We start from the raw sequence: 14,085 nt of genomic DNA, 5'->3' as shown, positions 1-14,085 counted from the left end.
CTGGATGCTTCTAAGTTCACTGGTGCCTTCAGCAGGACAGGACAAAGGCGGCCTCAGGAGAGCAACACTGGGCAAGGAGGTTTGTAGGGCCAGCCCATCTGCAGCACTGGGATCTCTGCCTGACCCTGGTGAGCCCAGAGAGCGGGTCCCCGTGCAGGCAGGGAGCAGTGCTGAGTGCTGGGGGTGACTGGTACTCACTGGGACGATGCCTTCAGCATGTAGCTGGCCTCCCGGTCATCTGCGTTCTCCAGCAGCCTCAAGATGAAGACATTGGCCAAGCTCTGCCCCTGATCTTCTAACTCCTCTACACGAAGAAGCCCCCGGGGAGCGGAGTCGAACACTTGGTACTTGTCCCTGGAAGAGGTCAGAGAGGAGATCAGGAAAAACAGCAGTTATTCCAGGAGACTTTGGCTTCAGCCACCCAGAACTGTACTGAGGACACAGCAGGAACCGCTGCATGGCAGGAGGGAAAAAGATGTTCTGCTGTGGGAAGGGATGAGTGGGTGGCCATGAAAACCCACTGCAAAGCAAGAAGTGTTCTCCTTGCTCTGCCTCAGGCATTCTACACGGCCTAGAACAAGTTGCTCGCTCTTCCTGAGCTGCCCGTGTACAAAAAACGGACGTTTCTCCCTCAAAGGGGGCTGTGAGGCTTAATTCATTTCTATTTGTAAAATGCCTCTGTGTTTTCTGGATACAAGCTGCCGCAGAAGCAAAATATTTCCAGGCATACAGACACTGCGGCGACACGTTTATTAGGAACGTTGGACTGGTGAGATGCTCCCTACCGGTGAGTCTGGTTAGCACTACAAAGAACATGCTGTTCTCTGGGACCTGTCTGTGCTGCTGTATTTCACTAGTGTCTACTTGCACAAGACCAAGCCCTAAGCACGATGACATTCTCCTTCTCCTGAGGCAGGTTACACCATGTCAGATACAGCTGCGAGCTTCAGGCCTAAATTTATACACCTCCCCACTGCTCAAATTTTCTAGCCTGCTTTCTCAGAAGATTAACTGATTAAATCTGAGCTGTTCTTCAGGCAGCGATGAGTCAAAAATCACTTCTTGTCAGGAAGACAGGTCCCTGGGATCAGCCCACCAGTTGCTGTAATTCACTGCCGCTCTGCAGAAACCGGTGGATGTGCGTATCCTGCTGGGAGACCTGGCCTGGAATCTGTTCAAGTCCTGTTTGCCATGAATTTTAGGCTGGAGAGCTGTGCCACCCATGAACGGTCAACTGCACTTGGAGGTGAGGTGGCTGCTGGGGGACAGGATGGGGACACAGCATCACAGCTTGGATGAGCCCGGGGTGAGGAGGACTAACAAAGCACCTCACGTACTACCTGAATTTTGCACTCACCCAGGAATTTGCCGGCAAATTACCAGCAGATCATTGAAAAGGAACAAGTAGATTTCTCTGAAGAGTTTCTTGGTGCGAAGTGTTCGCGATGTCTTTGGGCCGTTCATTTGCTGCAATTCCCCTTGCTTCAGCAGCCAGCGGGAGTGAGAGATGATGGGCACGGACTAGAAGTGAGGAAAAGATGGCAAAGATCAGCAAAACAGCAAAAATGTCATGGGCTTGTGTTGGCAAGATGCTGCAAGCACCAGGAGGTGCAAAAGGAAGGGTGGTGAGCTGCTGTCCCCACCACTTGCAGCGCAGAGGAGGGAGTGGAGCTGCATGGAGAGGGCGCAGTGCTCTGCCACCCACAGCACAGCCCTGCACAGCACGGCAGCTCGGACAAGGATGTGGCAGGGGCCCAAAAATGAACAAAAATACTCCAGGACAGCAATGCTGGAGTGCCAAGGGCTGGGTTCAAACGCCAGGGTACACCCTGCACAGCCAGATCCATCCCTGGGGATCCCATGTCCCATCACCTGGGCTGAGCCTTCCTGGTCAGGGCAAATTCCTTTCAAAAAACCTGTATTTGGCCTTTTGGCTATAAGAAAAACAAACAGGTTAAACAGATTCTCACTGGTTGGGTCTGTCCCAGCCAGGAGGAGAAACTGTCCAAGCAGCCACAACAGCACTTCTGATTAAGTGTTACCACACAAAGCACATCTTGTCTTAGAAGAACACTACACTTAAAAGTCAAACAACTGAAATATTGGAAAATACTCATGTGAATGCTACTCTTTCCGCTTTTGTTCCCTCCCTGGGTTTGTCATATGCATGGTGGCACAGTCTTTCCACACTCTTGCACTATTTTCACCAGAGGGGCCCTGCCAGTGCTGTCATTACCGCTTTGGCTTCACGGGACCTGAAGGCAGCCTCATAGATAGACCAAGCTAGTGCTGTCCTGTGGACTGTGATCTAGCCCTGACACACTGGTGAAGTGCTCTGGAAAAATCAAATTCTCTGGCGCACAGTGTGACTTTCCAAAGAAATTGTCTCAATTTTTTTTTTTTGCTTTGGTTGTTCAGGTCCACAAAAAGGTTGCTGGGAAGTTAAGTATGCTCCTTAAAGTTTGTGAAGCACACAGATCTGAGAAGCACCTCCACAGCACTCAGGAGTTGGCAGCTCTATACTCAGCATTGGAGTTTCATGGCAAATGTTAGATGAGATCTGGTCAGACATCCCTAAATATTGATTCAGTCATTCCCTGCGTCGAGTCAAAATACATCATCAACAGGTAATTAGAGACTGTACATAATGCATAAATGCAAGGATGAACTAAAATAGTGGGACAGTCTTCATTTTGGTATTTTCTAGGTTTGAAGTGTTTTGCTTTGCAGCTTCCACTTTCCTTTAATGTCATTTGTTATGTAAAATAACAGCTGGAAGCTGACCTGTATTTTGGAGAGAGGTGAGAGGGAAGAGCCAGAACCAAGTGCTGGAGCAACAGGCAATTTGACACCAGTATGTCAGATCTGTGTGCACGCACAGCACACTGGTCTCGGTGCCACCCCCGGCCTCTGCAGCACGTGTGCATGGAGATCCATGCATGGATGCAGTGCCCAAAGCAGCAGCCTCTTCAAAGGCTTTTTGGGATCAGCGTGGCCCAGGCCACCACTGAACGCTCGCTAACAGGAGCATGACTGGGTTAGGAGTACTGTGTACGTGCGCACATCTGGGTGCCGTTGTTTTGGTGTTTGCAGAGGGCTACCAGCCCATGCTTATACCTTGATCTTGAATTCTAGTTTCTTCTGGATGCTGATCATCTGCTCTGTTCGGCTCATCTTCCTGACACCTTCGTTACACGCTTTCACCACCTGGGAAAAAGAGAGGAGAAGGATTTGTCTCCAGTGACCTAAAGCAGGTTAAGTGATGACAGCAGCACACAAAGGCGTGACCGTGACAGGGTAAGTGCCCTGCTAGAGCTGGAATTGACCAAGCCAAGCTCTTCTACCAGCACTGCATTTGCCTGAAAAAAGAAAACAAAAAAACACCCAGAAGATGTTATAGCTGGAAGCTAAATATGAGAGGACAGGTTAGGTGGCTGCAGTCAGTTTCTGAATGACACAGTATTAACCAACATTTGTGGTTGCACAGCAGAAGGAACAGCTCATTTTCCAGATCCTGATACACCATGTATCTCATGTTCCTAGTCCCCAACACTTGAAAAGAAGTACACATGCAGAATCATCGTCAAGAAGAGAATGAAGCCAAAGACCTTCACTTCAAAGATGCAAATGCTGTGGTTCTGCCAAGCAGCACCAGATGCCAGGGCTGTGAAACGTCCCAGGGAAAGAGACGTTCATCACACAGAGCCCAGCTGTGTTCTGAGGACAAACTTGTAACTGAAAAACCACAACCAACGTGCAGGCACCACCCTCTTACCGGGACCTTAACCTAGATGCCACTGCCTGTTTCATATGGAGCAAATCTCTTGAGAACAGGCTAGGCAGAAAAATTACTTTGGAGAACAAGCTCCACTTTGTGCTCTGTTTCTGCTACTCAAATTCTACCAGAATATTAGGAATAGAAACAATGATCAGCTCATACCTCTCAAATAGGATATCTACAGAGAAAATAAGCACCAGATGACCTCAGCTGTGATGCCTGTACCTAGGTGGACATTAGGCATCTAAACTTAAACACAGATAAGTAACTATCCAAAGAGAGTTATGGAATTGATCATGAGTCACTGACAGATGAATGTAAAAAAGAGCATTTTTCCATCAGCAGTTGTAGTCACCTGCATGCTACAGGAACAGCCTTTTGGCTGATGGAAAAACAACTTGCTACCAGATATGCCACAAGAGATTCTGGAAATAGCAAGTAACGCGGAATATTTTTCATTGATCAGTGATCTCTGAAGTGTGTACTTCCTAGGTTAGTTCAGGGCAAATCCAAGAGCCCATTTTGTTCTAGCATTTCACTCAGAAGCTGCAACCATATCCCCAGGCTGACGTTCTAGCACAGTTTTCGACTTCAAATACTTATATTGAACTGCAAGATTCAAGAGATGTTCCAAGCTTCTGGGTTCAAACACGCCCTGTCCCAGCTCACGCAGCTGCCAGTTCTATCCACGTCATTCAGATTCGTAGCCCGGAGGTGGGATCACCCTGTCTGACTGTGTCAGGAACAGCCCAGGTGGAAAACATCCCAATGCCTTCCTGGTGTTCTGTACACAGCAGTCACCAGCACAACCGACCACCACACCTACCTACCAGCTTCAGAGAAGAGAGATAAAAGCAGGTGTGAGCGCTTCATTAAGAAACTGTTATTCTAGGCCAGCAGAAGGAGTGTGCTGTATTGGAGGAACCTGACACAGTTGTACTCCACTGCCTCTTGCAGCTAATTATATCTCTCAGTGGGATCCACCACCTTCAAGTATCTGCAAAAAATTGTGTTCTTGAAGACCCTCAAGGGAAAACGTTCTCTCTGCCCTTCCCTACAGCAGAAACATACAGATCTGTTGTTAGCAAAGGATTCCTCATTGCTGACATCTAAGCGCCGCTCAAGTCCTTCCAGAGCAAGAAAGAGTTAAGAAAAAAAATTACTCTTGAAACACAGTGACAGGATTCAAAGGGACAGCGCCAGGCGTGAATATAGTTTGTAAGACTTTTCTAGGGTGAGCATGTCTTCAGTTAAAAATTCAAACTTACTGTTTCCAGTTCTTTATGTGCATCCAGGGCAGTGTTTTCTCTGTCAGACTTCTCTTCCACTTTCTTCAAAATATTCTGCAGGGCAGGAAAGGCTGTGTTAACTCTGATCCCAATCTGACAGCACAGACAAGTTTTTGCTAGCCTCAGAGTTATTTCTGGCCATCAGCCTAATTACAGAATGCGTGACAGAGTACAGTGACTGTCACCTCTTGGTTCCTCTTTTTCATTAAAACCTGTTCCCATCTGATCTTATATCCAAAAGAAATATAGCAGGCAGGCTCCTATTTCATAAAAATAAATGAATAAATAAAACTAGCTAGAGCTGGCACTAACACTATTGGTAGTCCCAGTGGGCTGAGACCATTTGGGACTGAGCTGTTTCCTCATCCCCAGAAGCACGTTCTCCAGCACAGGGTCTAGACCAGCTGGCTGACAGAATCTGGTGCGAGCAACCATGATGTAGAGTTGGTGGAGTGTTGCTACCCTTCTAGCAGCTTGACAAATTCACTACTCAAGTCTTTTGCTCAGTAAAAGCTACCCGGCAAATCCAATGCTAATTTGGGGATGGTTTCTGAGTGACTGAAATATTTTTTCCATAGTTGTTGAGAATGTCTGGTTTTACAGAAAGGCTTCACCCAGCTCTAGGGTTGATTGTGGCTCTACCTAAGCCTCATACACAACTGCTGGACAGGAGAATTCCAGGAGTGATCTAGAAGAACTTTGGGAGAGATACAAGAGCAAAACTCTACCTGCACCAGCAGCTTGAGACGAGTGATCCTTTGAAATGGCAGAATCAGGAAGGAAGAAAAGGACAGGCCTTTGCACTTGGGATCCAGCTCCAGCTGTGAAATCACTTCCCGGAAAGCTGGCTTGTCCTGGCTGAGAGCAGAGAGAGGGAGAAGGTGAGGACTGTGCTGCCCTGCCTGTGACTCTGGTGTGGGGCTGGTGACACAAAAGCAGCCTGGTCCCAGAGACAGCATCTGCCTGGCCTCTCCCAATCAGAAAAAAGAGGGGAGGAGGGCACCAAATGCTTCTAGGTGTATTTTAGTTTAAATCTAGACCTATTTATAGCATTGGGGGAGGAAAAAAATAGACTTTTTAATGTACAAGCCATGGTAGTGTTCACATGTGTTAGCACATCTAGCTCAGCAGCATACGCTGCGTGCGTAGGTGTGTGTGAATGGGGTGTGTGTCCAAGTAGATGAGTCAGAGGCATAATTATATATTTTTACACAGTTGGAACTCTGTGACAAGGTGAAGATCATGCAGTCGTAAGAACAAGGCAAAGCCACAAAACCAGCTCGAGCTTGGCTACTCCTGCTGGCTTCACCAGAGGATGGAAATCATCATCTGGCCTGAGAAAGACAGGGACCACGGCTGGGTTGTCCCTGACGGTGTCCCTGGCAGATGAGGGCATTGCTGGGCCACGGACAGCCCAGCACAGAGCAGCCTCACAAGCCCCAGCTGCTGTAGTCAAAGCCTCTTGGCAACTGTGGGGCCCTGGGGAAGACTTAGGAGGCCTGGCTGGCAGAAACAGCATGGATCAGAGGAGATTGCTAACTATGCAAAACCTGGGTTTACCACGTGTAAGTCCTAACAATCCCAGAACAGCCATTGTATGTGTTTCTCCCTATGGCAGCAGGTCCTTGTGTGACAGTGTCACTCTCCAGAGCCACAGCTGAACGGACGTGCAAGTGTCTGGGGAACAGCCAAGTTCTTGTGCTAGCTGGGAGTCTGTGGGAGTCCGTTCAATTGCTTTACATTATCCCACAGACAAAAAAAATGCTGCCCTCTAAATTCATATCTAGGAATACCTCTATCTCCAACAGGTCCTTATCATAGAATCATAGAATGTCCTGAGTTGAAGGGGACCCACAAGGATCATCAAGTCCAACTCGATGGAGTTGGAGGTCAATCTCATGTAACCCAGCCTATTGCTGCTTTGCTTCTGAGTGTTTAGCTAATGGCTCCAGGCAAGCTGTTTATATTCTGCAGCTACATTGCTCACCTCTGACTGAAGGAAATCCTGTGGTACCCTCCTTTTGGACAGAACAGTTGGCCAAGTTCAACAAGGCCCCTTAAAGCGTGGGTTTTTTGCCTCAAAATATGGAGAGCAGAGAAAGGAAAGGATTAAGGCTTGTTACACTCCCTTGAAGCAGCTGCTGCTCTGGGGAGGAAATACAGTGCAGCATATGTAATGGGCTGTCCTGAAAGAATCCAGGACATTGTAACTAAAGAAAAATTCATTCTCCTGTTCAAAGACAAGCTTGTAGGGCACTCTTTGTTTAGAGCTGGCGTAAGAGAATACCTACTAGACCAGAAGACTTGCTAAACTTGAAAAATACTGCAAAAATATCTTGGATTATATCCTCAGGCCTTGTAAACATCTGTGTGTGTAACACCAGAATGTGAAGAAAATGGCTTTTTTTCCTTTAAAGAAAATTTTGTTGTTCTGAAAAAAAATATCTGATTTTTTGGGAAGTTCTAATGCCTTGCTGAGAAGCTTTGGAAAAGCATTGGCTGTTCCTGTCATCAGAGAGCTGTATTGTATTCTTGGCCTTTCAATCTCTTGCCTCTACTTGCAGTTTAAAAATACATAGATTTCACAAGTTTGTGTCCTTGTGTACACCATAAATATTTCCCCCAGTTGGGAACTGCTGGCTCTGAATTTACTTGCTGTGATACTTGAATACTATGTCACCCCATCCTTACCGTAAAGCCTTTTAATTGTGTTTTCTTTTTTAGGTGCAGTGAAAAGTCAGTGAAGTGGGAAATCCTGTTTCTGTACTATCAAGCCCTTTCTCATCAATACCAAAATTACAGCTAAATCCATGGCCTGTACAATTTTTGCAAAATAATTTAGCATCAAGCACTGGAACTCACAGAAGCTGCTTGTAAGCTCTCTCCTGGTAGGTCTGGTTGGAGACGTAGGTGATGTACACGGAGAAGTGATTAACTGTATGCTGGTAAACAATATCACACACGTCCGAGATCACGATGTTCTCCTCCACCCGCTGCTCGAGGTCCAGCAGGAAGCTAGATGAGAAACCCAGCACTCGTTAATTGTTGTGACCTGTCTGTTCCAGGTAACTCCTAGAAGAAGCCCTTGGGGTTCAAATCTATGAATGTGTCCACAGGCTCTTTGCAAAGACTGCGAGTAACAGACTGCCCCTAGTCAGCTCCTCCGTCCCTCTACAAATGAGATCAGCTACAGCGATGCTGTTCAGCCGGACAAAAAATCCAGCAGAGTTGTCTTACCGCTCGCTGACCGCCATGACATCCAGGACGTTGGAGAAGAGGATGTGTGCCTCAGATGGGTGTAAGATCTTTTTCAGACGCTCGTTCTCCATGAAGTGAGACACCAGCAGGTTCAGACTCTTGTAATACGACGCTTCGGAAGTAACCAGTTCAAACATGGCCTGGAGGAGAATCCCAAAGAAGGAAATCAGCGGGTACCTTCTACTTTTATGGAGAGGTGCATGCAGTGTTAGTGAGAACATCTGTGTTGCACAGTCATGGACCTGGCACCCACCCTCCAGGCCGAGAGTACAGGGAGAGGTAAGCACGTGATGGCATTTCCCACACATTACATAGTGTAGTGACTTGAATGGGGAAGATTTCCTCCCAAAACCATCAGCCCTGGTTTCCCAAGTTGTTTAACTACATTTCCTTCCACTGAACCTCTTCGGCAGAACTATCTTTTTCTCATCATATATATCTCATTATATAATACAGGCAGCCTGAGTTTGTGCACGTGCACACATACAAGGGCTTTGTGGCCTCTCCCCTTCTCTCCTGGCATCACTCAGCCCTGACCTGAGGCTGCCCCAGGCACCAACCCCCCTATGCCACTTGTCACTGTCCTGCACTTTCATCTTCTTTCGGCATATTCCCCTGGGCAGCACCCACACACCCTCCAACTGTTGATCACAACAGCGCTGGCTTGTATCTCTGCTCATTGTGGCTTATTGTGCTACCCAGGAGGGTCTCCTTGCACCCTCTATACTCTTTTTTGTTCTTAATAAAAAGCTGTGGTTTGGGGCTGGGCTGCAGAGCACACTGCAGTCCCACTGTTCAACATGGGGTCCTTGGGTCAGTTAATACAAACACATAGACAAGCCATAAATAATTTCTAAATTTCAGCCTTGCTCCTGTTAGAAAACTCTGGAGCAAAGGCTGGCTTCCTCAGGCCAGGGATGTGGTCTGGGGAAGCAGAAAGACAAATTGGTGGTTTGGTTCAGAGATAAAAAACAATTCCATGAGGCGAGATGTAAAACCTGTAAGGACAGTCCACTGTTAACACACAGAGTGCCCTTACTCTAGAGGCCACTCCTTGTTGTCTTTGTTCAGAGGTAGATAAAAAGGTGATTATTTATACAACAGCTGAATCCTTGGGCTGGCCCGTACTGCCGCTGCTGAAAAGGAACCTTTTGGTTGGTTGGTGAAAATCTCACTTCCTCAAACCTAAAGCTGCTCAGAGCCTCAAGTTCTTTTTTGTTGGGTTTCTTTGTTTGTTTGTTTTTAAGGAAATTATTTTAAAATCTCTGTTGATCAGTTGTTTGTTTTTTCCTGTAAATATTGCTATGTATCATAGAATACCCTAAGGTACAGACACCTGGGTTATATTCCCAATGCTGTGCTGCAGTCCAAGATCTGGAAGGACAGGCACAGCAAGGAGGGACTGTTACTCAATCCAGAGCTGCTGAAATACCAGTTGAATTGACATTTCAGCTTCTTGTGCGGTTGGTAGCATGGGATATATCCCCAGTGGGCAGTTAAGTCCAACGGGTGGACCTTTCCTGCACCAGAGATGGAAGCTGTGCCTGCACAGCTCCTGGAAGGGAGACAGAACAAAGGGTGTGAGTAGAAATTAATGTGCTTGGTCAGTGTATGTGCAATAGCTGGTGTTTGAGGAATAAGAGGTTGTCTAATTTTTCAAGGCCAGATTCCCAATGAGAAAAGTGGAGGAGTATTGGCTCAGCTTCACCTGGTGAACCTGAGAGAGAACCCATCTCTCTCTCTGAATGACTGGCTCAGTCCTAAATGCACCTCTTTACAGCTTTAATTATAGCTTTTCATTTGATTAACAAGAAGTGGAAATAGGTAAAGATCCACCAAAGAATAAGACATGACACACTGAGATAGCCTGTCCCTTCTAGATATCCTGGGGATTGATACCACCACTCATTTTGCACTGCAGCTTTCCAGACTCTCCAAGCCAGGATGGTGTGAAATGAAATCTTCGAAGCAAGACCGACACTGTTCTATCAGTCCTTTGCGTCATTAACTTAATGAAATCTCATAGTCACGTAAAAGCTATACTAATTGTTTTCATTGCTTATGTTTTGACAGAGAGAGACTGAGAAAGGAAAAGAGAAGTGAAGTCTAAGGAGGAAGGAAACATAGAAGATAAAGGAGAAAAATCACCAAAGAGTAAGTAATCCTACAGGCTAAATTTCTACTGAGACAATATGGTGCTTTATTGGAAATATCTGTTCCCAATGGCCCTGCTCTTTCTGTAAACTGCCAGGTAAGAAGGGGAATTCTGGTCTAGTGGAGGTGGGATGTTGTTCTGATCCGATGCCACGACATTGCCTGGGACCAGCTCTCAGACCCAGCTGCCTTCGCAGGGCCGGTCTGACATCCTCCTGCTAGAAGTGCAGGTCTGGAGGTTTGAAATCTAACGTTTGCTCGAAGAAGGAACGGAAATTAAATGTTTTCTGAATGCTTTTGTGAAAATGGAAGAAGAAAGAAATACTGCCTGCCTATCAAATGTGCTCTTCCACATGGAGGACATGTCACCAGTACACAAAAACCAGGTTCAAGTCTCCCTTTTGCTTGAGCAAAGAATATTTTCAGAGCAGCAGCTCTCTGATCTAAATTCACACCATGACACATGGTGCAGATTAGTCTGTCTCTGCCCCTTTTTTCTAACACCAAAATGACCTGAATCCAAATAATTCCTGGCAAACACTTTATCAAAGCTCATACATCTCAGCAAAAATGATTTAGTTCAAAGACTGAGAATGCTTTGCCAAACTATTTTTATTAGTAAATTGTTTTGGGCAAGTTCCACTCAGCTCAGAATCTCCTAAAACACAGAAGATTAACATGGTGTAGGAAAACCAGTACAGTTAGCAAGCAGAAAATGACAAAATGAAGAAACTATACAGTAAATAAAACAAGGGCAAAGGTAGAGAACCAAGCTGGGACAGAGGAATAGACCAGAGCCACTCCACAAAAAGGCCATATCAATATCTAAGTTTAAGTTCATGCTGAAAGAAGTTTCACTGATTAAATGTTCCTTCTAATCTGTGGATCACTGCCTCTGAAGAGCCTAGTACCTTGGGGACAGAATTTGTTTAAACCTAAGTCACACATAAGGCAGGGAGTGTTTTCTCTCTGGTCACTTGTTCCTCTTGCCACATACACGTTGCCTGTAATTTCCTCCACGTTGACTCCATGTCAGAACCCAAACAGCATTTCTTTGGCTTGTTCTTGCATCATTACATTTTCTAGACAGTTAAAAGAAAGCCCTTGGTGATTCATGTTTTGCTGTGTTTGATGCTCAACAGATGTCTGGATAATTAAAACTACCCTATCAATGACTTAGTCATTTCAGATAATTATTCTAGTAGCACATAATTTTCATATTTCCTTGACCTCTGTGGTCTGTAACATCTTTTGGTTTTGTGATTTGTTTTTTGCTCTTCCTTTTCCTGCATTTGCACCCACTTTTTTTGTGAGACTTCCAGTTGATGTTTTACATCTTGCTACTCTGGCATTGGCTTCAGATGAAAAAGGCTGGCGTGGCAGCGCTCACTGCTGTCTGAATTCTGTTTGAGTTCCCTGAGCTAATGGGCCGTAGTGCAACATTGTTTTCCTGAAATTACTGGGGGGTGGAGGATGGGGGGGTTGTTTTTTGGTTTTGAGGGTTTTTTTTTCCTTTCTGAAACTCTGTTTTCTGGCTCATTTGTTCCAATGGTGAGAATAACAAATTGCCTTCCGTGACACTTTTGAAGCATCCATTGCTCTTCCAGTCAAGTTTCTTGTTTTGATGCTTGAAAAACGCCCTTGTCTTGTTTTTTATCTTGTACTGATAACCTGCTTAGTCATTTTCCATCATTGTCAATAACAAAGACCTGATTCCTCTTCTTGTCTCTCTTATTTTGCAGATTACTGCAGATGAACAACTTATTCTCTGACTGTTACAGCCCTGCTCCATCACAGCCATGGTGACATTCCCTTCCACAGCCGTGAACAGTGGTTTTTGCTTCAACTTTCTTTCCATTTGTGTACTGGGATTCCTCCCTGTGGTCTGAAGAATACTCTTGTTCTACCTTTCCTGGCTGAAGAGCTGCAAGCTCTTCTAGTCCCTGTCTTTACTGTGGCTTTGAAGATAGAATGGGTCAGAAAGGTAAGATTTCTGTCCTTAAGACACTTACTCCAGAATTTCTTCTGCACTGCACTTCAAGTAAATTCTTCCAATTCTCCTTCATGAAGCTGAACACTTTCTGTTCACTTAATCTCATGTCACACTCCCAATTGACATCCAATGTGAGTTCAGTTCCAGCACTGCAGGAGCAAGCAGTGCTCGCTTACAGCAAGGCTGAATTCAACATCATCTCTTTAATCGCCTCGGTGATTTCTCCAGCCCTCCTTGTTTTCTGTCCTTGACTCTTCTCACAAAGCAAATTCTCCACTTTATCTATTAAACGTTCAGCCAATTTCACAGCTTTCTGGCTTGGAGCAATCTTATAGTCTCTTACTGTGCTAATCCCAGAACAAACAGAAAGAAAATTTCAGCTCTGATAAATTAACATCAGGGGAAAGCACAGCACTTCTTTAAGGCAGCACTGTCCCATCTCCATCTGCTTTATTTCTGTTGTTATTTAAGCGGAGCAAAGAAAATTCAGCACACTTAATGTTGTGATTTAGCAGCACAGAGGGTTATTTTTTTTCCTTAAAACACCTACAGGTAATGAATGTAACTCAACAGAAATGGCAGGTTTTGAAATCTATAAGGCAAACTTTTAAGGGAATGTTGCTCTGTAAAAGACTCTTCATTTTGAAGCAGATAGAAGGAGAAAAGCTTGTAATTTTTCAGATGCCAGATTGTGTTTGTAATGCTGGCAGTGAGAAGTACCGTGTTTTGCCAGGTAAACAGAACAAATCTGATATGGAATTAATCAGTGCAGCAGAACATGGAAAAGCAACAGATCATTTTAGTCGCCTTCAGCCATAACCCTGACATACAACAGCCTGTGCTGCCCACCCAAGTGACCCTCCAAAACACAGCCCTGCGGTTCACAAGACGAGCCTCTCCAGGGGAACAGTGAAATTATGGCCTTGGCACTGAATACACAAGGGATTCATAGACGTTGATTGTGCAAATCCCAGTGAACTTGGGGTGAAGTGCTCACACCCCTAGATGCTCTCCAGCGCTCGGGGTACAACATGAGCCAGGGCTGAACAGACACTCAGCCACAGCGGTCTCGCCAGAAGTGATTCCAGCGCAGGAGTGTAGTGGGACTCACAGGATCCGGCCTGTGAAGCTTCGTTGCTTGTATTATTAATACAACACCACATACCAAATGAGTCTTGTTGATCTCCATTGCTGGCTATGAATGCAGGGCAATGCATTGACAAAGAGCGCTCACACTCCCCATGCTACTCAAAACAGCAACCAGCTGTAAATTGTTGTGCGACTGATGTTTTCATTAATTGTGGCAGCTACCCCCACCTACTCCTTTCACTGTTTCAGGCAGCCCTATAAATTACCAGTGTATGACTCTTAAACAGTGATGTCACTGGACTGTATGGCTAAAATGCAAATATACCTGCCATTATTTTTTACTGTTTTGCATAAGACTCCGAGTAACAATGTTTAAAAATAAGGAAGCTTATCAATTTCCATCTCTTCCCTTTCTGTTAATGCTATCATACTTTAAACAGATTACGGTTAACTATTTAACTCTTCTAAGATTTCTGGTGGAAAGTACGTAGCCTGCTAGTAACTTCAGAAGAGGGTTAATGTGC

The 14,085-nt window shown here is 45.5% G+C and overlaps 1 protein-coding gene across 1 annotated transcript in view; it reads right to left on the bottom strand.

Annotated features, from left to right (window-relative positions):
* Nucleotides 1-14,085, bottom strand: part of NGEF (neuronal guanine nucleotide exchange factor) — a gene marked incomplete at its 5' end in the record, with an annotated part of 39,467 nt that overhangs the window by 6,432 nt on the left and 18,950 nt on the right. Inside the window, 7 exons of the mRNA XM_082055927.1 lie at nucleotides 199-354; nucleotides 1,358-1,521; nucleotides 3,118-3,207; nucleotides 5,047-5,121; nucleotides 5,796-5,925; nucleotides 7,930-8,082; nucleotides 8,305-8,465. Coding sequence (XP_081912053.1) covers nucleotides 199-354; nucleotides 1,358-1,521; nucleotides 3,118-3,207; nucleotides 5,047-5,121; nucleotides 5,796-5,925; nucleotides 7,930-8,082; nucleotides 8,305-8,465 — 929 coding nt within the window. The remainder of the gene's footprint in view (nucleotides 1-198; nucleotides 355-1,357; nucleotides 1,522-3,117; nucleotides 3,208-5,046; nucleotides 5,122-5,795; nucleotides 5,926-7,929; nucleotides 8,083-8,304; nucleotides 8,466-14,085) is intronic.

This window comes from Streptopelia decaocto, assembly GCF_964273445.1.
Source record: "Streptopelia decaocto genome assembly, chromosome: 6".
Lineage (NCBI taxonomy): Eukaryota > Metazoa > Chordata > Aves > Columbiformes > Columbidae > Streptopelia > Streptopelia decaocto.
Note: the sequence above shows the minus strand (reverse complement) of the source record. Positions and strands in the feature narration are given on the sequence as shown.